Source organism: Trachinotus anak, unplaced genomic scaffold (assembly GCF_046630095.1).
Source record: "Trachinotus anak isolate AG129_WGS33_773 ecotype Australia unplaced genomic scaffold, CSIRO_AGI_Tana_v1 ptg000008l, whole genome shotgun sequence".
Classification (NCBI taxonomy): domain Eukaryota; kingdom Metazoa; phylum Chordata; class Actinopteri; order Carangiformes; family Carangidae; genus Trachinotus; species Trachinotus anak.
In genome coordinates, this window is record NW_027273859.1 from 15262782 (window position 1) to 15285554 (window position 22773).

General features: G+C 41.7%; 1 protein-coding gene across 1 annotated transcript in view; it reads right to left on the reverse strand.

The window, feature by feature from the left end:
- ank1a (ankyrin 1, erythrocytic a) overlaps positions 1 to 22773 on the reverse strand; it is a 97588-nt gene that overhangs the window by 17491 nt on the left and 57324 nt on the right. The window contains exons 4-38 of the mRNA XM_071482971.1: positions 18827 to 18928; positions 15960 to 16058; positions 15423 to 15521; positions 15028 to 15126; positions 14659 to 14844; positions 14447 to 14545; positions 14260 to 14358; positions 14062 to 14160; positions 13572 to 13769; positions 13366 to 13464; positions 13144 to 13242; positions 12927 to 13025; positions 12389 to 12586; positions 12172 to 12270; positions 11967 to 12065; positions 11678 to 11875; positions 11468 to 11566; positions 10659 to 10757; positions 9997 to 10095; positions 9814 to 9906; positions 9581 to 9653; positions 9403 to 9423; positions 6968 to 7088; positions 6703 to 6781; positions 5596 to 5711; positions 5270 to 5494; positions 4370 to 4524; positions 4063 to 4274; positions 1709 to 1913; positions 1359 to 1455; positions 962 to 1190; positions 685 to 813; positions 443 to 562; positions 248 to 332; positions 32 to 106 (exon numbers count right to left, since the gene is read on the reverse strand). Of these exons, the coding sequence (XP_071339072.1) occupies positions 32 to 106; positions 248 to 332; positions 443 to 562; positions 685 to 813; positions 962 to 1190; positions 1359 to 1455; positions 1709 to 1913; positions 4063 to 4274; positions 4370 to 4524; positions 5270 to 5494; positions 5596 to 5711; positions 6703 to 6781; positions 6968 to 7088; positions 9403 to 9423; positions 9581 to 9653; positions 9814 to 9906; positions 9997 to 10095; positions 10659 to 10757; positions 11468 to 11566; positions 11678 to 11875; positions 11967 to 12065; positions 12172 to 12270; positions 12389 to 12586; positions 12927 to 13025; positions 13144 to 13242; positions 13366 to 13464; positions 13572 to 13769; positions 14062 to 14160; positions 14260 to 14358; positions 14447 to 14545; positions 14659 to 14844; positions 15028 to 15126; positions 15423 to 15521; positions 15960 to 16058; positions 18827 to 18928 (4303 nt within the window). The remainder of the gene's footprint in view (positions 1 to 31; positions 107 to 247; positions 333 to 442; positions 563 to 684; positions 814 to 961; positions 1191 to 1358; positions 1456 to 1708; positions 1914 to 4062; positions 4275 to 4369; positions 4525 to 5269; positions 5495 to 5595; positions 5712 to 6702; positions 6782 to 6967; positions 7089 to 9402; positions 9424 to 9580; positions 9654 to 9813; positions 9907 to 9996; positions 10096 to 10658; positions 10758 to 11467; positions 11567 to 11677; positions 11876 to 11966; positions 12066 to 12171; positions 12271 to 12388; positions 12587 to 12926; positions 13026 to 13143; positions 13243 to 13365; positions 13465 to 13571; positions 13770 to 14061; positions 14161 to 14259; positions 14359 to 14446; positions 14546 to 14658; positions 14845 to 15027; positions 15127 to 15422; positions 15522 to 15959; positions 16059 to 18826; positions 18929 to 22773) is intronic.

Genomic DNA, 22773 nt, shown 5'->3' on the forward strand with positions numbered 1-22773 from the left:
ATATACGTATAGACATATATTAGTATATTACCAGCCCAGCTCAGACCCAACTGTTCTGCAATCACAGCCATTTTCAGCTCTGTCCTCTCCATGGCACTCATTGATGCTGCAGAGACCAAAGCACAACTGAGGCTTAAACATCTGAGTCTATTGAATGTGAAGTTCAGCTTATTCCTGCAACTGAACGCTCGTGGATTCTGTATATGGAATAGTGCTGCGGATGAAGTAGTGTGATAGATTCTCATACCCATTGCAGGCTCATTTAGGGCGCTGTATCTTTCTCTTAAAGCCAGAGGGGTCAGAGTTCTCCTCCGGTCCTCACTCCCAACAATCTGCCAGTCATGAACAAAAACCACTGAAGTCACACATCTCAGGGAAAACAGACTGTTAATAAACACACCTGATGCATCTTGTTAAGGTGAGGTAACATTAAGAGCTTTACCTTAATACATGGAGGCATGGTAATGTTGAGGTTACAGAGCACATGTTGGCTGTCCTCATACTTGGTGGACTTGCGCAGGAAAGACAAAAACCCAGTGGGCTCTTTACTGCTGTCTCTCACCTTTGACACAGACACAAGGAAACCAATGAAGTGATGTGAGGATAGAGCTGGTGGTTTAACGGTGAGCAACAAAGAATATAAAAATGAGAAAAGATTTTTAAGAGAGGGCCAAATGATAATACCTTAACAGAGACAGGAAGTCGGTTATCTCTGAAGGCCTGGAAGCTGAAGCAGCGAGGCTGCTGGGTGGCCTTCCTCACTGGCACAAGATTTCCTGAGCACTCCAGGTGAAGTGGCATCCCCTCCATCACCTGCAAGGTGTGACACAGGTGTTAGCCAAAGTGGAAAGAACTTTCAGTAGAAACAAATAGCAGGGCCCCAGCAGCACCTGTGTCCTCTGTCAACATATGCCAATTTTATCACATCAGTGTGATGCACTGCCCTTGTCTCCAAACTGACCTCTATGTCTCTGCTGCGAGCCACCTCTGTAAAGTTCTCATGTTGTTCCAGGGTTTTATCCATCTTATCGTCGGTCATGCAGTAGCAGCGCAAGCGGCCCTCGCGGAGCTCATTCATCTTTGCAAACACCACAAACTTGGCCATGTAGGGTACAGCTGACAGCTCTCTGTAGAGCAGGTTGGCAAAGGAGACGGCCTCAGCTGTCCGAGGACAGTCTGCGAGCCAGAATCTGAGAGGACATCACGACATGTAATCACAGTATTATACATAAATCTCTGTCTTTTATGATGACAGTCAAGTTGATTGCTAGAATAATTTGAGTTGGCACAGACTTTTATTAAACTTAGTTTTATGGTATGGTGGCTGACGTATTGGACATGCTGCTTACTGAACTTACCGTGCTGACACATTGGTTGTGAAACTGGCACAGTCATTAGCATAGATAAGCTTGGTTGTGCCTGTGATGTCCTCCCATTGGGCTGGAGCTGTGCCACCTGGGAATCAGGCAGGATGAGAAAGGTCAAACTGGTAAATCTAGCTTTAACAAAGGTCATAAAGACAGTGACAGTGTTTGTACAAAGTAAGAAACTTTTTTGTCCAACTATGGCAGTGTCACTGACGTCCCCACTTCAAACCAGCACTTTTGCCTCATAAATCTTTCCTTGCCATGGAAGGAAACTTCCCCCGTCAACACAAACACACACACACTTACCCACCCACACAAGACCCAGTCATGGCATGCAGTACCTATCACAGAGCAAAGCAGACGCAGACTGGTGGTGTCACCCTCCCCAGAGTCTCGGGGGCTCTCCCTCCAGGACGGGGGCAGGGGTATACGCAGGCCGATGGGTCGGTGAAATTTGCGCCGCCGAGGCTCCACAGTGACAACAGGGCTAAAGTTTGCCTGGTTACCCAGCAGCTTTGCAACCAGCTCATCTGGAACTGGCTGAGCCTGAGTTTGAAAGTAAATGATGGAGAAAGGGGGACGTAACATCGGCACAGGTTTGATGATGTGGTAGAAAGAATGGAAATTAGGTACAGGAGAAAAACATATAAACAGGAAATGAAGATTTAAAAAAAAAAAGATGTTGAGAGAACAGGATAGCAGGTAGAGTAAGATAATGGGAGGTAGATGATGGAGCAATGGATGAGTAAAAAAGGGTCAAAGAGAGGACAACCAAATAGGGGAAATTAAAGGTGAAGAGAAAAAGAGAGAGAATCCCACAGTGAATAAAATACCTCATGGTTTTAACAATACATTTGGAAAGACAATAGCAACACAAATTGGTTGTAGGACTTAATAATTCTTTTTTATTGTGTAAAATAACAATGTGTGTTAACAAGAGGCATTTACATTCATTAATACAAAAAGGATATCAAAGAAAAACGCTCTGTGGTTTTTCACAAGGCCATTCATGACATGATTACTACAGCAACATTTTCGTTAAATAGATTTGTTCTTGAAAATTATGAAATGGTTAAAATAACATTGTACAAGGAAATATTGAACTATTTTACTTACATTCAGTTAGATTTAGTAGCATTTAGTTAGTTTACAAGAAATATTTAGCTTGTCATTTATTCATTAATTCATTCATTCATCTAACAGACAGATGTTGAACCAAAACACATGGCAGAAGGTCCATTCATACTGTATCACACTGTCATTTTGGTTTACTGAAACATATTCTGACATCCGATGATTAAAATCCATAAATTGCTGACCTACATTTTCATAAAGGATGTTGCATTAGATTTGGATTAAAGTGGATTTTTTTTCAAGTTTGTTAAAAACAGGAATGAATGAAATCAATCTTGAGCTGGAAACTAAAGAGTGGGTATATTTAATCTGTCAAAATCAAATCACATGCAAATGGAACCTTAAAATCCCAAATCAGCAAAACTGAGAAAATGGTGCATATTTATTTATACAGCAAACATATCCATGCTGCAAAGAATTATGTTGCTGGAAAATAAATATGATATTTAATATACTTTTGTTTAGAAACCTTAATAAACATCTGAAATTAGTGGAAACTGAAATTGGTAAAAGTGAAAAGTGTCACTGTGCCAAAATAAATAAAATCTTATGGTTAATGACTGGATTGTTGACTTTAGTAAGAGCAATCTACAATTTAACCACATTAAAAAATCCCATAAGGAAATGTTCTGATTTACAGCTGACAGTCCAATGAAATGGTATCATTACTTGCTTGACTTCATATTTTCTTTTTGAAACAACCTGCGGGGTCAGGACATTAGACAGTTCAGACTAAATCATAGGTGAATGTGTAAAAAGGCTGTTTTGATTTGATAGGACAGGCAGAAAGGTGCAATTGTTGAAAAGTGCCCATTTTATAGGATCCTTATTAATATGTTGTCTTAAAAATAAATATTTGCTGTATAACTAAGCGTGGTAAAGTGTGCTAAAAACTGTTTCTCTTGTCTTTGGTGTGTATGTTTGATGAAACCTGACTTGGGAAGTGTAGCTGTAAAAAGGGGCTACAAGCTTCAACAAACAGTGATATAACTGCAGTTAAATAGATTTGAAGCTCAGGTGCTCAGGTGTCAGGCCCTTTTGAGAGGGGGAACACTTCTGTTCTTTTAAAAAGAGTGTCTTTTTGCACATTTTCAGACATTCATGATACCAAAACAACTCGACAATAATTGTAAAAGACAGTCTTTCCTGGCTACACCAAGAATGCTGAAGATTTTCTATCAAGTAATGTTTAACTAATCTAAAATTAATGTGTTAAATATACTAAATACAGGCTGGCTTTGCCAGTGACATAAATACATTAGTAAGAAAGACAACACTGAAGATAAAACAAACAATAACATATCAGCACTAAATGAGCAGTCCATAGTTGTATAAAGGTGCATGCACTGTGTGAAATAAAAGGAAAAAAGGTCCTAAAAATGCGAAAAGCAAATTAAACACAGAAACAGAAAACTAAATCAGGAAAACGTGGCACAAGTGCTGATATGATCAGGTCATTCCAAGATCAATCAAAAGACATCCAACATGCTTTTTTCAGGCAACACAGGCATTAACGATTCTGTCTTTCCTCTCCTTCCTTCTCCACATCGTCCCATCTCACCTGCAGCCCCAGGCGGACCCGTTTGGTGACTGCCGTCTCAGGAAATGTGGCCTGGACCATCGGCACTAGTTTACTTGTCAACGAACCTCCCTCCGGACCAATCAGGTCGCTCTCTTGCTGGACGCGTGATACAACAGCAAAGTAAAGGGGGAAGTCGGTAGAGATGATACGGCGAATTCGCTTCTTCCCAAGCTCCTCTTGACTTTCTAAGTCTGGGCAGAGGAGAGAAGGTTAAATGATACCACTCAGTGACAGGTTTTGAGCATCTAAGAGCCAGTAATCAAGCATGACACATTTAAAGTCTTACCCTCATCCATCCCGTTGAGGATTGTTTCTAGCACCTCGTCGCCATAGCGATTACGATGTTCTTTCCAGACAGAGCCGTTCTCGCTCCTCAGCACCACTAGCTCCCGGTCACCACGACCCAGAGCAGCAAAGTGTGGGATCTCCACTATCACTGGTCTGAACATCATAACACAAATGGATTGTACAATTAATCAATTACTAGAAAATATAAAAATATAAATAAATCAATCAATCAATCAATCAAAAATAAACAAGGTAAAAGGGTATTGTTTTTATCGGTGTCTGGGATGGACATTCTACTGTTGAGCCTTTACAATAGTTAAATATGATGTTAAAAAACAAAACAACAGAAAACAGTGTCATAACTTTCTTAATTATAAACACAATGTTTTGCAGATGATGCAATAAATCATAAAATTATTCACTACTTATTTACCAAATTTTTAGAAAAAAAAATGTTTTTTGTGCATTTAGATGAATTCAAAAATCTAACCTGAGTCAAACCCTAACTATTTACAGGTGAACAAAGAGAAGAACGTTTCAGTTGCAGGCAACATTTTATTCTCAGTTCCCCCGTGTAGCTTTTATAGGCAGTATATAAACATGTCAGAAAAGGTTTATAACACACTATAATGTAGTTGTAAGCAGATATAAGACTTTATTGATGTATTCATTAACCACTGCAACTCCTCCTGTGGACACCCATAAGTAAAGGCTACTGCATGAACTGATAGTGAATGACAATATAGTAAAAAACACATTGTTGTAATAATGTAAAATGTCCTTATAGGTGCATACAACTAGACTGTAGTGTGTAATAAACCATTTATTAAATATTCATATAGTGCTTATAAATGCTAAACAGCCCTTAGAGTAAAGTGTTACCCAGTGGCTTCCTCACCCCAAGAACTGCATGCCAGCTGGACCCAGGGAGATGATCCTGCTGGCCAGCCCCTCTCCCTCCACCAGTGGAGGGGGGCTGGTCAGCTTCTGCGGCTTCACCAGGCGGCAGGTGATGCGGGTGGGGGCCGCACAGGTCCGTGGAGGTATGATGACACGCAGACCATTATGCCTGCTGCCTCGCATTGAGCCGCCCCGAGCATCCACCATAAAACTGACCAGGAACCTGTCAATGGGCAAAGAGCGTGATTATTAGCTGCCAGATCAGATAATAAATAGAGATGAAGTGAAATAAAATGTTTTCTTCTGAAACATCACTGTGCTGACCCTGTGTGTATGGGACTGGCGACTGGGCTGACATTGTCTGAGGTCTCAGTCGCTGGGCTGCTGGGAATCAAGGAGTCCTCATCGTATTCTTTGGGCAGTGGAAGTGGAGTGTGTTGCTACAACAGACAGAAAAACTGTTCGTGACATCCTCAAAAGAACACTGTTAAGCATTATAAGAACCGAAAACTGTATTACTTATACTAACATCAGGGCTCTGATTAAAAAGATTATGACTATTAACATATTTATAGTCTTTTTTTTTTTTTTTTTTTTTTTTTTTTTACAGTGAATACTGGAGAAATATAGTATTAAACTTCAAAAGACCATTGTGGAGCAATTCTCATCTACACTGATGTCATATTACAAAAAACGGTGAAACTAAAATAACTGCTTCATGTTGCATGCTTTCAAGTAAAAGCCAGACAGTAGATGTTTTTTAAAGTTTTAATCAAAACTGTGAGTTTATATTAAAACATGTTCACTATACACAACCCTTTATATTAATGAGATCACATTGAAAAACAAATGACTTGAATGTGAGTGTTGATTATCGACCATGGAAATACTACTTTGACAACAAAAATGCAGTAAGTGGACCTTAACTCTAGGCCCACATACTAGGGTGTTACTGAACTTTCACCTGTATCTCAGTCTTTATCAGCAGGTGGAAGTTGCTCAGCTGTCATGGTGACTGACAACTAAGCAAACGTAATTGCCTGAGGAAGACTGAGAGATGTGGTAAACTTTGAAAAAGGACTAGTAAGTGGGCCTTTAGTTAAAGTGGCGCTCCATTGATTTTTCGAAGTGACGACGCTTGATTCATTTCAGCCCGGGAAACAGATTCTGCTTTGCAAACTGGGGATGACAAGTTTGAAAGATGATGGCATATAATGAAAGATGTTATTGAGCGCCGTTATAGGAAATTAAGGATCCAGTGTTTTTGGAGCTTGACCCATAAGTCTGGGGCTGTGCTGCTTTTGTTTGGACCATTTCTTTTTTTTTCTTTTTTGTCTTGCAATTGTAGTGGAACTGCAATATGAAAATGCTGGAGAACAACTTTAATATCTTCAGTTTGCAATATCTTAGTCATGCTGCTCTGTACAGTACCTGATCCATCACATGTTCTTTCAGGATGACAGTCTCTGGAGAGACCCGGGGGATCCTAGGAATGGCTGGCGAGTAATTTCTGTTGAATGAAAAGAGAAAAACACAAGTCAGTTGAAAAAAGTTTCTCCACATCTCACCTCCTCCCAAGTACTCATCCCTGGTGTTCAGTGAGTGTCTATGGTGTATCCCCCTCTATCCATCCACCTATTAGCCTGTGACTACCAGCTTGGCTCTCTCCCCTACTTCCCCGCCCAGCCCCCCTTACGCTGTGCCCAGCCCTCTCTCGTACTCCAGTGATTTCTTGGGGGAGAGGAAATCGTCATCATGGTCTTTCATGTCATCCATCTTCATGTACCTGGCCCCTTCTGTCCCCAAGAGCTCCTCTCCTTCAGAGAACAACATGCCAAAGAGAGCGAACAGACCATGGTCAGGTTGGTGAAACAGCACAAGAGAAAGAGAGAAAGAAAAGAACGAGATTGTTAACCAGCGGTTAGAAGGGTTAGACAACATGACAACCCAGGACTTAGGTGATGGCTCTGTGATTTAGGGGTTAGACTGGTGAAATGAGACATTAGTGACAATGTGCCGTACACTGACCTTACTTCTAGTCTATAGCAAAAAAATGAAATGCAGCCACTTCTACAGAACACCAGAAACACTTAAAAATAAGGTACAAGGACAGGAACAATACAGCAGGTCACTATACTCAGTTGTAGTTTCAGCCTGCTGAGTACAATGCTTTTGATTCAGCACAGCTAAATATCACTGCATTGAAATGAGAGGACACTTTATAAATGTAGTGTTGAGTTTTCAAAACCCATAAAAGCTCAGTTAGAGACAACAGCATTATAGATGTGCACAGAGCGCTGTCTCTGGGGAGAGCATGCATCAGCATAATCTCATTCCAGAAATTTGTTGTCTAGTGAATAAACAGTTATTGAACTGGAGGTTTTAGAGGTTTCATCTGGCTCAGAGAGAGAGATGTATGAGGAGATTTGTTCTAAAACACATGAAGACAGAGACCATCACAACAGCATCAGGACACGACAACACACATGACAAGAGTACAAGCTGTTCTTTACTCCACTTTGAAGGCAGAGTACAGTACATCTTGATGTGAGCAGAGGTGGGTCCTTGTTTACTTACCCCCCCCAAAACTCGCTGTACTTTTCTAGATTTCACCGGCAACAAAAGCAAGTCTTCCTCGTGTGTATTATTAATTTGTGTCCGTATCAGCACAGCTTGTGTGAGTGGGTGTCTGTACGCGCTGCAGAGCCAAAGTGATGTCGTAGGTGTCATTACACTGTGTTTGACTCTGCGAGCGCACTTCCCACAGGTTCATATGAGTCAGCCCATGTCCTGGATATTCTCTGTCTTGTGTGCCATGTGCGTGTTCCACGTCGGGCAGGCGAGGTGTTACTGTATGCGAGCCTGTACATTGGATATCCTGCCAGCATCATTTTATCATTCTGGATATGTGTCTTTAAGATGGCAACTCAGCTACTTTCTATATTTAGAGCAAAGGCGACAATCTGTCAGTTAAATTATCAGGGGACTAAAAATATCAAGACATAATGTCCTCTGACGTCATTGTCTGTGTTGTTGTTAACTTCAGGCATTAAAAGTTAAACCTGCAATAAGTGATTTTTTTGGTCACTTAGAGGCAGCAGAAACAAACTGTGAAACGTGAGGTGACATATTATTACTTTTAAACTGATATGGCAAACTTGTTAGCAAACAGTTGCTTATTTACAGATTCAAAGCAACATTAGCATTTATTTAGTGTCATGTTTCTGTCCACCTGATGAATGTAAGTCCAACATTTACTCTCCTTTTAGCTGTTTTTAGCTGCTAAATGTTAGACTATGTTCACAAGCTAATTGCTAACTGTGTCTGTCTCCTGTTTGGGACTGGAAAGGTTGCATGTAGTTGGCTATTAGAGGTAAACATCTGCGTTTTGTTTCAGTCACAACATTTTGAGAGTGTTGAGAGCGAACCAAAAACATAATGTTGCAATTAGCCTCCGTAGGGCTGTAGGTAAATGTAGAGTGGGGTAATAATTCTCATAACTACACCTCATTTCAGATATAAATAGTCACCTGATCCATCATTAATACAAAAATGTTAATTTTTTATAGTCCCTTTTATCATTTTATTAAGCCACCATACCCTTCAAACTACCAACCTAACAAACACAGGTCACCTGTAAGGAACACAAGATGTACAACGGAGACGGATTGCAATGCAGACACAACTTTAGACAGAACAATGACTTCAGAGAGACACAAACACATCTCAACCATGAACCACAAAAGCTTCTAGCAAAGTTTTTTAACCAAATATTCAATAAATTTGATTTGATATTAGTAACAATGGATTCAGTACTTATAGGGGTTGTCTGTACGTACTGACTATAACCGTAAAAACAAGGACTGCTGTCATTACATGGAGGCAAAAAGACACCTGGAGAGTTAGAGGATGGGGGTGTTATTGAAGGGACATATAAAGGTTACAGACATGGGTGCTATGGGTGCATGCCAATGAGAAACCAGAGCCATCATCACAGTGAGCACCACTACAGAGGGAACGAAAGAGAGAGGTAGGGAGATAAAGATGGAGAGAGTGAGCTTGAAATGGAGCCACACACTTTATTACAACAACCTATGGATGCTGCACAAAGAGAGAAAGAGACATTCATACCTAATGTTAGTTGTGCAATTCCTAAAAAAGGGCAAAGGCAAAACAGGAATTGAAAAAAATAAATATTTATCTAAGCATATGAATCATCTTAAAATCAAACTAGTAAAGATTAAGTTATATTTTTGTAACACTGACAGTCCATTACACATTGTGATTAATAATAATTTTATTGCTCTACCTTCATCCTCAGACACATCTAGTATCTCATCCACTGTTTCTGGGAAACTCATGCGATGTTTCTCTGTGGTTGTCTGCAGGGCACAGAAGGAAGAGAAAGAACCAATTACAGACACAACATAGAGAGAAAAGGTTTTAAACTGGAATTTTTAATCATATTTCCATGTGATTACCATGGCCACATAATGCCAGTACTGTATCAAAAGGGCATAATAGCATTTCTAAACTTCTCACCATGGAAACTGTCTCCTCAGTGACAAGCTTCAAGACGTCAATCACAGAGATGTAGCCCAACCTCTTAGCAATGGCGAGGGCTGAAGTACCATTCTAACAGACATAGAGGAGCAGAATGATCAGATCACTGAAGAAAACACTTTTTTATGAGCTTAAGGGGAGAGATGGCATATTCATGCTCACTGTAGTGGTCTCGTTGGGCTGGGCTCCATGCTTCAGCAACAGTGTCACAATGTCTGTGTGTCCCTGCTGGGCCGCCTGGTGCAGAGGAGTGTATCCAAGCTGGAAGAGTGACAAGAGACGAGACAAAACAAGTAATGTGTATAGGTCAGCTTAGGCTCTGGGAACTTGTGATGGAAATTTTTTACAATTTTCTGCTAAATCAGCTGACCTTATCTGTCAGCCAATAAACTGTGTTTCTTATTACAACATATACTGTATGTGCATTTATCATCATATAAATAGAAATAAAAAAATGTTCCAGTTTTAAACTGCAACTGTCAGCAAAACTGTCCCTGGAATAGACAGAAAATCATGTTTTTTAAAACATGTTAGTCCCACTATCCCTTACAAAGAAAAAATCAACAGGAGACATACAATATGACACAGGCTGACACATCACACTTTAGAGAAGCAAAATACCCTCAAACCAATAAATCGTAATATAAAAAGGTCTCTGTTAACAGCTGGGGATCCCTGCTACAGTCACGAACTGTGCTGGGTAATGTATTGTAGTTGCAGTTACTGATGACTGAGACAGAGAGAGTTGACACAGTGTTGCCCTGTGACTCATGCCCAGGCTAATTTTGTTGTAGTTTTATCCAAAACCAGAGGGAGGCACTCACCCTTGTTTTGCTGTTGACATTGGCCTGTTGCTGCAAGAGGAACTTCACCATCTTGATGTTGCCATAGTGACACGCTACATGCAGAGGAGTGTAACCCATCTGAGAGGAGAGAGAGTAACAGTAGAAAGTCGTCAACACAAAAACATCAAAGTCGCATAACTTTAGTGTCTTAATGACCTTTTAATTTGACTACATTATGTAAATTTGATCCTATTTGAGGTTGAATGTCTCATGAATATTACATCAACTGATGAGTCAAATTCACACAGTAAAATTAGTTTTGAAGAGACAGTGACGGTAAAAATTGCAATCAGGCTGCAATTTAGGAGAGAAAGGATACAACTGTTTCTCGAGTAAAGGACAGATACACCTTGACATTATAATAAATTCTGGTTTCAAGAGCCCCACAACAATTACTACCACATAAAATGCTTATTGTGTCAAACAGGTTTCATTTGTTTAAGCCTGCAGTTTGTTGTGTAGTGTTTGTTGTACTGACCACATTATGTGATTCATAATGCATAAATGAAACTTTACTGTTCTCTATATTAATCTGATACAATGTCACGTTACAACACAGCTGTAAAATCAATGCACCAGAGGTCTGAGTGATCTGAACCCCTGGTAACATAACCCTCTACCATGAGATCATCAGGCTATTTTTGTTACAGAACTCAGACACTATCTGCTACTGCACGAGTAGTTTCCACAACGATAAGGCTTTGATAACCCTGTTTAACAGGGTAAAGTGAAACTCTTGGTATATTCATTTTTTTGATTATAGGAACATGAGACTGAAGAGGTCTTACCCGTGTGGCAGCATAGACTGAGGCTCCCTGCTTCACCAAGATATCAGCGATGCCAACATGTCCTTCCTGTGCCACCAGGTGGAGTGGGGTTAATCCACTCTGTAGGCAACAAAAGTCAAACAACAAATGTCAAATACATATATCACAGATTTGCACACACATAATGCCCACTTTGGTCATTCTTTCATCATTCATTCATGTGGTTCTTGCCTTGTTGCCAAGGTTGACGTTAGCTTGTTTGGAGATGAGCAGGGAGACCATGTCGGGCCTTCCTTCCTGCGAGGCCAGGTGGAGAGGTGTGACGCCCTGCAGTGACTCAGCATTGGCCGAAGCTCCATACTGCAGCAGGCTGTTAGCCACCTCCACCTGGTTCTGCTTGGATGCTATGTGCAGGGCGGTGTAGCCGTTCTGCAGCATAGACATGAGTAGTGGTCAGAAAAACAAAATATTTGTCACATTCAGGATTAAATGTATGTGGATTTGTGTTTTTTCTTTGTACCCTGGCTGCACTATGTGGTGACCCTCCCTTGCTGACAAGCAGGTTCACAACATCCAGGTTGTTGTGATGTACAGCAACATGCAGTGGAGTTAGACCATTCTGTAAAAAGAGAATCAAAACTTTGTTATATCATTACATCATTCATCACTTTTTTAATCTTTTGATACTTCCTCCTGTACATCAAAGACCTTTTTGTTTTTCTTACCTTCCCTGCAGCATTAGGGTTGGCTCCTCTCTCCAGCAGCAGTTCTGCTACGTCCACCTTGCCGTACTTGGAGGCCACGTGCAGTGGGGTGAAGCCTTTCTACAGAGGCACCAACAGAAATTGGGACACAATATTAGGGTAACTGAAGCTCAAAGTCCATATTAGGCAAATACTTAACATTAGGGAAGACATACTCTATATGCAGTATACGCTTTACCTTGGTCATCTTGGTCTGCTGAGCCTCCATGTCTAGTAGGATGCGGACAGTTTGTACATGACCTTCCCGGGAAGCGATATGTAGGGGTGTGTGCCCTGCTGTGGTGGTGGAGTTGGGGTTGGCTTTGTGCTCCAGCAGCAGCTTCACAAGCTCTTTGTGGCCCATCCGAGCGGCACAATGCAAAGGTGTTTGGTCATCCTGGTCAGGGAGGAGAGAGTGCTTATGAAGTGTAACGTACTGTATGAAACACCTGAAAAGAAAAGTCTTCTACCATCCTGTTTTAATTTCTAAACTTCTCCACTGTGATCTCCACTACCAGTCAAAATGAGGCTCTGGTGTGCAGGAGGGGTATTAGCATGTAGACACAAAGCTCCGTCTACCTCATTAGCCAAGAATAAGTTGGTAAACTGACTTTTTAAATCAACACTTTCATATATTATGTAGCAAAATTAATCCTTCAGCACATTTACGATACATCTCTGAGGAATCTTTTGCATGTGTCCATGGATGTGCAGACTGTGCTGTGTGAAATCTGTACCTTGGCCTTGGCGTCCACCGGTGCTGCATTCTGCAGTAAAAACTCTGCCACCTCATAGTGTCCTGCCCGTGATGCCATATGGAGAGGAGTCTCCACTTTCTGCTCACACACACAAACATACACAAAAAACACACCATCAGAGTCAACACTTCAACAACAACACTCCAGTGTTATTTAGCTGGTTGTGTAGCTCTTGGAATCTTAGATGGGAACTCACCACATTGGAGGCGCTGGGGGAAGCTCCTTTCTGCAGCAGGATCTTCACAATGTTGAGATGACCCATAAACGATGCCACATGCAAGGGGGTCAGACCAGACTGTTCAAAAGGGGGGCAGAATTAAAAGAATTATAAATGGACCTGCACCTCATTACATTTAGATGCTTTTATTTCGAACCCATTTTTAGATAAATTATTCTCATTTATTTTATTCCATCTCACCTCAGTCACAGCCTCTAATGATGCCGAGTGTTTGAGCAGGAGATCCATCACACGCATGTGATTCTTTTTACAGGCAATATGCAAAGGAGTGAAGCCATTCTGCAAATCCAAAGGAACAGTTATAATCACCCCAATGGTAAGACATAACTTTGCCTTGTCTGAATTGACAAATTAACTGTGTGTTCTTCTGTGTGTTTGTCACTGACCAGTGCCCGAGAGTTGGGTTTGGCCCCTTTGTCCAGCAGTACTTTGGCCATGCGGTGGTGGCCGCAGTGTGCCGCCACATGCAGAGGAGTGAGGTGGTCCAGCGTGATGTCATCAATCTCTGCGTTGTACTGCAGAAGCTGCTTGACGCAGTCCATGTGGTCGCCCTGCGCTGACATGTGGATTGGAGACAGGCCATTCTGCAAAAAAAAACAAACAAACAAAAGAAAAAAAACCTGTGTTGATTCTCACAACCCTTGCTTGCAAAACAGGAAGCAAATTGTCTTATAGTGAAAACAAATTAAGACGCAGCAGAAAGAGGAATACATGGCTGTGCTGTGGATTGCAAACTTTCATTTTCATTCACTTCATTAAAAGTAAAATATAAAAAGCTCACTGATTTGCATTCACGGCCAAACCAGATGGTGTTTAGTTGATTTTATAAGAGGGGTGAAGAATTTTCTTTACTTGTATCTACATTAGATGGTTTACCTTGGTCTTTGCCTGGATGGGGGCCCCATGGTCCAGCAGGATCTCTATAATTCTGACATGACCATTTCTGGCAGCACAATGCAGAGGAGTCAGCTCATCCTGGAGAGACACAATTGTTAGCGATTTAGCTAATGATGCATCAAAGACAGTCAGTGAATCAAAGAGTTTAGGAAACAGTAGGATAGATGTCTGCTGTACCTTGGTCTTGGCATCGATTTGTGCCCCTCTGTCCAGCAGGAGTCGGACCATTATCACATTCCCTCGTCTGGATGCAATGTGCAGAGGAGTGATGCCGTTCTGCAGAAAGATACAGATGCACTTAGACACACACAAAGAGAACAGAGAGCAAGTACAAGAGATTAACCTCCTATTACTAATTATCTACCTTTGGGGTGAAGTTGACGTTGGCTCCTCTATTGAGCAGTAGTTGAGCTACGTTCAAGTTTTCATAGTGTGCAGCAATGTGGAGGGGTGTGAATCCAGTCTGCAGGGACACATCAGGGTCAGTATACGTCACTCTTATTACCTTTGCACTTCAGAAACACAAAGACAAACCAAACAAGGACACCACACAAAGATGTCCACACGTCCACACACCTTGCTGAGTACATCAGGATTGGGGTCGTTCTGCAAGAGCACGGCTGCTGTGCGTGTGTCATCGTTGCGTGCTGCAATGTGCAGCGCAGGGAGGCGGACCTTTCCCTTGGTGCCGTAGTTGATGAGCAGGGCTACAACATTTTCATGTCCCTGCTGAAGAGCCACGGCCAGAGGAGTAAATCCATCCTGAAGCACACGGGAGAGGGTTAGAAAACTGGATTTAGTCATGGAGAGAAAATTGGAGAGATGAAAGGAGAGAGGCTCATGAGAACGAAACAGAATGAAAGGACAACGAGTCTGGATCAGCGAGGATGGGATCGAGAAATTTGGGAGATTACTCTTTTAAAACGTCTCTCAGGTCTTTGGTACCTCAGTTGGAATGCTCTGATTGGCTCCGTTCTCCAGAAGAAACTTCACAACCTCTAGATGGTTTTCTTGCGCAGCCATGTAGAGTGGAGTGAAACCCTTCTGTCTCAGAAAGACGCACAACAGACACACACATACACACACACACAGCAGCAGCAGTAGAGGAGACACAGACACAGCAACAGAAAGGTAGGAAGACAGTCACAAATGCACGCACAAGGATGTACACAGAAAGGAGGAAACACCAACACACAGAAATATAGGAACAAAGACACATGTTAACAGATGGAACTGCAGTAGTTACTACAATGGTTTCACAGTAAAGTTCACATAGTAAGCACTGATGAGTAGCCTCCGTGTCCTGTGGTCACTGCTGTGAGAGCAACACTGAATCTCACCTGGGACTGAGCATTGACATTGGCCCCGTAGTTAACCAGCTCTGTGACCACCTGCTCCTGCCCTGCCAGGGCTGCAATGTGCAGGGCCGTGTTCCCTTTCTGTTTAAACACAGATACATGGGGACAAGATTACACAGTCATAATCAGCACTAAAAACCAACATTTATATTCAAAGTGCATGTGGTTATGACCATGTTAAGTTTCATAGGTGGACAAATCTTTCATGTTGTATTCTAACATTACATAAATCTAGATGAAAGGTGCTTTGATTACTTTATGTGTTATGTGTACTTATGTGTTAAATAAACGGCATTGATTTACATGTAAAAGATAGGTATCGTTTGAAATTTTTCTATCGTAGTATTGATGCTAGTTTTAGTATCAAAGTTCAGATTTAAATCAGGAAGCAACTGAGAATAAGTAAAGACAAGTACACATTTGCGCAGTCATTACATGCCAGCTTTCAATGCTTCACAGGTTTTGATACTCAGACACATTTTGGTTGGTACCAAACTAGGTAGGTAGTAGGATTTTTACCTTTGTGGTGGTCTCCAGTACGATTCCATTGTGGAGTAGCTCCAGCACCATTTTGACGTGGCCTTCTTTCGAGGCCAGATGTAGCCCGTTGAGCCCATTCTGAGTGAGAGAGCAGAGCAGACCTCATACTGAAGAGTCCTAAACACACTATGAACACAAATATCCATGTATGCACACAAACACGTAGGCCATGCCAAATGAAACAATTGTGATTGTTATCGCAGTGACTAAAGCACTCACAAACCACAGCAGGCGAATACTTACACTAGACACCACGCATGCAGAACTCTCAGAATCAAAGTGGTCATTAGCGTAAACAACGTCTACGGGGATGAAAATCAGGATGTGATCATTTTCATTTGATTAATGATGGTGAGAGGAGGAGGAGAGGGAAGAGGAGGACGGGAGGGGGATGGCAGGCCGCTGGTCTCGTGGCTGGGAAGAATACAAGCCGTGTGGAATAGGTCTGACCTCACACAGCCTTCCTTCAGCCGCACAGGACATGTGAGGTTGGACCTTTCCCACACCACTGATATTATTCCTCTGAGTGGGGAGACCACAGCACACCATCACTCTACTGCAGACAGAGGAGAGAAGGAGGGAGGGGAGAGAGGGAGGCGATGGAGGTGGAAAAAGCAACAGAAAGAAAAAAAAGGGAGGTGAGTTAGTAAACCAGTAAACCAGGTGGAGGATTGAGGGTAGTGGAGCAGCTGTTAGGCTGAGAGGGACAGAAGAGGACAGACAACACAATGATGGGAGGGCAGGAGTGAGGCAGCATGCTGGTGAGCAACCCATGGCAGAGGTATCCACTCAGACAAGTTAACAGAGACACAACTGCCACAGTCCAACCTCCATCTGGCCACACTCCCATCAGACTGACACATCAGACTGGACATACAGCACCAGGACAAACAGCCACACAACCAAAACTACGACACTCTTGCTGCCAGTGTTAAAGTGACAGTCTACAACCATTTTCAAATATAAAAATATCATGTCATTCTGTATCACCACAAAAACATTTACATGGTAATTTGCATAGAGCTGTAAAAGTTAGAAGATTAATTTATCCTCTTGACTTGAACTATGGAAAACTTTTTTTTTTTTTTTACCGTTTTCTGACATTATAATAGATGAATCCAGAAAATAATCTACACATACTTCAGATCAATAATGAAAATCAATAGTATTTATGAGATATATGTAAATATAAGAACATGGCGATACATAAGTTACCATAGCCCACATTTAATGTCTTTATAATTGCATTGAGCCTGAGCAAAATTAAAGCCACTATGTGTAGAATTTGAAAATGTCTAATTTTGCCAACATCTAGAAGTAGTATAAAAAAGGAGAGTAGCTTGACTGAAAGTAACATGTGCAGTACACTGCACAAATCTTCACAAAAGCCACCAGACTAATTAAAAAGCTATAATCACATAAAAATCCAACTTAACAGGAGATGTGAGTGCAAAACTAGAAAGCAATATGTCACCTTATTCAAATAAAACAAGTTGTTTGTTGTAGATCATCACTTTAACTCAAACACAATTAACACCAAATAGTGAAAATAACCCAATTTCATATGACAAATACCAACAAAACAATGAAATGAAATTGTCTAAATTAGGAGAATTCATCTTGAAAGTCCAAAAACATCCTGGTATCAGACTGCATTTCTGAATGTAATTATATTTTTAATCCATGGGGTGTCTCCCTTCATCATAATGAGGGCGTTTGGTGGAAATGGCCACTGCACAGTGTCACTTTACATGAATAAAACTCTTGTTATGTGGGGTCTGTTATGAGGCCCATGAATAGGCTTCATAGACGTCCTGACAGAAGCATTACCAGCAATAATAACAAAATGTTAAGGACAGCATAAGTGAATGGAAGGGATACCATGACTAAGTTAGATTAATGAGCCAGAGAAATCTCTCTCACACACACACAAGTACAGTATTTGGCAAAGTTTCAGTAGCCTGAGGGCAGCAGCCCTAGCCCACTAGCGCTGCCTCTTCCTGGACACTCTGGGAACAACCGCCAGAGTAAAGGAGGCAGGATGAAAGAGGCAGGGCGAAGGAGAAGACCCTGCCCCATTTATCACCTTCTCTGGAGACCCTGTATACTCTACTTGTCACTTCCAGCCACTGATTAACAGTCTACCTGAGCATGCACATACAGTCCAGTGTATGACTGAGTGCACAGGCAGATGAATGGGTATATAACAGCACAGACACATCATGCACACTGGACACTCAAAACACATTTATATAGAAATAATGATTCACCAAATGGTGGCATACATGGGCAATATTTGCACAGAATATAATGAAAATATGAATTACATCCTAAATGAAACCATTTTTTTAAAATGTAACTTGTTCTTTTCTGTGTCTACTTTAGAATAAATGTAAAAGTACTGCAGGTCATTTTTCTGTTTACATCTGATCAGGACCAAGTAATGAAAAATGACTAATCATTTCATTGTTTGTAAGCACCATTAGTGAAATTGTGCTGCTGTTTCCATTCATACATTGTTGTTCTTTTTTTGAATAAGAAGTGGGCAGCACACCCACCTCCTGAATTTTAATTGAATCAGCTAGAAAGCAGATAGAGAGACAGAATACAAAATCCTGGCAGGATTCAACTGTGGGCAAATGAAAACTCAAATATTTCTATTTCTATTCTTGCCATGCACTATTACACAGTACAACTGAAGATCATTTTTTGCAGATGAGCAAAACTACCCGAAATGAATAAAAGGAGAAGAGTGGCAAGTACAGTACAAATAAAAATCACTGTCTGATAGTTAGATGAGCTTTCCAGTCCAAAGCTATGACTTTGGGAATGTGCCGTTTTCTCACCTGATTGGCTGTATTTATATCAATGCCATTTTTGATATGTTCCAGGGCCTTGTCCAAGTTGCCAGAACGGGCCGCTCGGAGAAAACTGTTGCCAGCATCTGCCTGCAAGTGAAACAGAGAGAGGGAACGAGAGGGGGGGTAAGGGGTATAAGAGAAAGTGAGAGACACATAAAGTAGAGGAATAGAGAAGAAAAATGGAGAGGGAGACAGAGTTTGGTTATTATTTTTTAGAAAAACAGTATATGAAAAAATGAAAACGTTCAGTGGCAAGATGGCGGTTACCCATCAGTTTCCCACTCATTTCTGTTCCTCCCCTGGTATTTTGGAGAGTGCAGAGTGAAAATCTGCATTAGCACCTTGTAATTTGTATGTTTGAGGGTGTGGTGGGAATGCCAGTGAAGTAAAAGCAGTACACAGACTCCCCCCTGAGTGTAAACTGGTCTCTTAGCCAAAAATGTGACCATAAAGTCTACCTGCTGCTCTGTGCTCAGGTGATAAAGCAAGTGTGATTATACTGACAGTCTCTGGTGTGTCAGCTGTGTTGGTCTTTGAGTTTATGTGTGTGTGAATGAATGAGAGATAGAGACACAAGGTGAATGGAGAAAGGAGAGAGTGAGAGAGAGGGTTTGGTGAATCCTGGCTCACGGGCCAGCTCATGGCACGTCTGGTGTTTTTGTCTGTGTTTTGTTTGTGTCTGAGGGCTTCATGCCTCTCCCAGGCAGCCAGGGGTGCTGCTGAAACAGGATCACTCATGCGGCACAGGGGGAGAGCGAGGGAGAGGAGAGGAGGAGAAGCGGGAGCATCTGAGGGAAAACCACACGGAGAAACTTGACTGCGGCAAACTCTGCACCTTTTCATTTCACTTACATAATCTCCCCTCTCCCCGTACCCATCCCCTTCATATCTAACCAGCTATCTCAAAATGCTGGTCAGGAAAATCAACAGCCATCCATTCATTCAGTGCATGTTTTCACGCACAAATGAAGAGATTAGATTCATTCACAAACCAAAGATTTACTGTTCCAAAAGAAAAAACATCAAATGCGGCCACACACACCAACATAACTGCTTTTCTCAACTTCCTAACACAGAGCTTTAAGCTGTGTTGCCTATTGTTGTGACAGGGTTGTTGGTCCTCTTTTGACAGAGAGGGAGTGAGCCTGGGTAAAAAAGAGAAAAGATCCACATGCCTGGAGTAAAGGCATAGCAACAAATGACACAACACACACTCAGCATGACACCAGTAGCACAGTGCTGTGCAAAGAGAGAGGTCACTTCAAAAAAAAAGTGAGGGTAATGGAAGGGAAAGAGAAAACTTCCAAGCTGACTGGAGTAGCAGAACAGTTTCTGACAGTCTGAGATTCTTGTTCTTCATGTCTGCTATAAAAAGATGAAATTTATACAATGGCGAAGGTTCCACTTATCAGATGAACTTCACATAGTATACAACATCCTGTGTGTAAAGTAATAAATCCTGGGCTTTTTTAGTGAGTAAACAGACTCATGCGGAGCCACTTGCCTATGAGTCACTGTCATTCTCTCCAATATATGGTTTTGTTTTTAGCTTTTGCTCACAGACAATTGAGAAGAATATTACTCTGCAGTACAAAGCCTCTGAGTCACTTACACACACACGCAAATGCTGACACTGATTAGACATTCCCACACACAAAAATGAAATAAAAACAAAACACTGCCTGTACTTAAAGCAAAAAACTGCATCTATGAATCTACCCTATGATATTTAGATAATTACTTTGATACAGGAAACACCCAAAACAAGAGGCACAAAAACATATACCTGTAGGTATTTTAACACATATTGCAAAGTCTCTCAGCTTCAGTTTCAGTTGTCTCAGTTAATAGTGTTACTTACTTATGCTTGCCTCCTTCATACAGTTACACTTGAGTGAATTTTGTATGTAAAAGATAAATATAAACATCAGAAGGCGCAAGCTACACCCAGTGTAGCAGAGTGCAGGCTGTTGTATGAGATGTTTGCAGACTCTGCCATGGTGAGACAAGAAAAATTCTTTCATCAAAGTCAGAGCAAATACAGCTGATGCAAAGACACCCGCAACTTAACACAACATACATGGACTGAAAGCAAACGGCAGCATGGTAACACCATGGCGACCCTGACTGAGGCTCCTCTACAGGCGACCCACCCCCCTGGACTCAAAGCACTGCACCACAGACACAGCCTGCTGAAGTTTACAAGACAACAGAGACTCACACTGTAATCCCAGAGGAAAGACTCAAGTGAGCTGTCGCTGGTTACAGCAAATTTTCTCTCGCTCCATGGTGACACTTTCCTAGTGATCAGTCCTGCATTCTCATGTGTGTGGCTGCATGTTTCTGAGTGTATCTGCGTGCGTCAAGAAGGGAGTGTGTGGTGCGGTGAGATAAGGATGCAAGTGAACCACACCCATCCACTAACTGAGATGTAAACAGGTACGGTACACATGCATACAGCAGTGGAAACACACACACATACACACACACAGAGCAGTCTAAAAATCCTCTGTGGTATAATTCCTCTACTGAGTTTTTGCTGGACTTTGGTATGATTTAGATGAATGAGTCCCTCTCTGATCATTCCCAAAGAGAGCAAACAAGCTTCGGGGTCTGGAGCTGAGCGCAAAATAAGCGAGCAAATTAATCATACTGTTTGGAGCAAAAGAAACAAGACAATAACCTGCTCAGCAGCTATACGGTTAACATCAGCAGTATCAACACACACTGTCCCGCAATGTGCACACAACTGTCCGCGGGCTAAGCCAGTGCAAGGCTCCTGATAATGAAGCTCAAAATTACCAAGTAAAATGATTCCCCTATCTCATCACAGAAAATCCTCTCTTCTGAACTCTCCTCTTCTCATGTTTATCTCAGTTTTTCTTTTCTGTTGCCTTCTTTCTCTCCTCTATCCCCTGCTTCTTACATTTCTCTCTCTCTCTCCCCCCTCGCTTGCCTCCTCTGCTGGTGCTGCAGCAGACAGAATGACATCACCTCCCCGCCGGTGGACTGCAGTGCTCGAAAACTCAACGTGTACATATATATGTGTTTGTGCACACGAGGAGGACGCCTGAGTTTAACATCCATGACCATGACGTGGATGTTGAACGCACAGCTAGACCCGAAGAAGCATATTTTTCACACAAGATCAATCATGTGTTTGTGATTATTTAGAGTGGGATCAGATCAACTGTGTGTGCTTGTGTGTTTAAAGGGGGGTGAAATAAGACAATGTGAGGCAGGGATACTGGCGAGTAGAAAGCAGTGGAAACTGTGTTTGTGGATCTAAATTTACTGGATTACAGAACATGCCGTCATGTGTCCACAGTGGGCTTGAAAATGGCTGTTAGAACTTCACTATGCCATCTCTCCATCTGTGTTAAATCTTTGCGTAAACTGTTCCCACTCTATCTCTTTGCGTAAGCAGATACATGCTGTACTGCATTCACAGTAGCTTCTTTCTCATCTGCCATTGTCAATACAAGAGCAATGTGGAAAACAAACTGGTTTCATCAGATGATCACTGGAGCCACCAAACCTCAGTAACAGTATTTGTGTGTTTGAGTGTTTCAACCATTATATCAGTTGCAAGTAGACACATTTCTGGGGGGATTTCTTGTGATTTTAGCGAAGGACGCTGACTATTGTGACTCCAAAGACAATGACCCAAAGTTTCTGGCTCATTTAATTTCTATTACTATACTGTAGTCATATGAATCAAGCAGAAACAGAGCTGATGCCCACTTGCAGCTACAGTTTAAGTCAGGGCCTCCCAACTCTTTTTTTACCCATCAGGCAATATCTATAACCCAAATATTTTTCCTTCTTTGACTGTTTCATGTGAATGTGAGGAGTTTTTCAACATGTAACAGCATTGCACAAACCCCCCCCCCAAAAAAAAAACGGCAGAAAAATTCTGTGTCACAGAAATA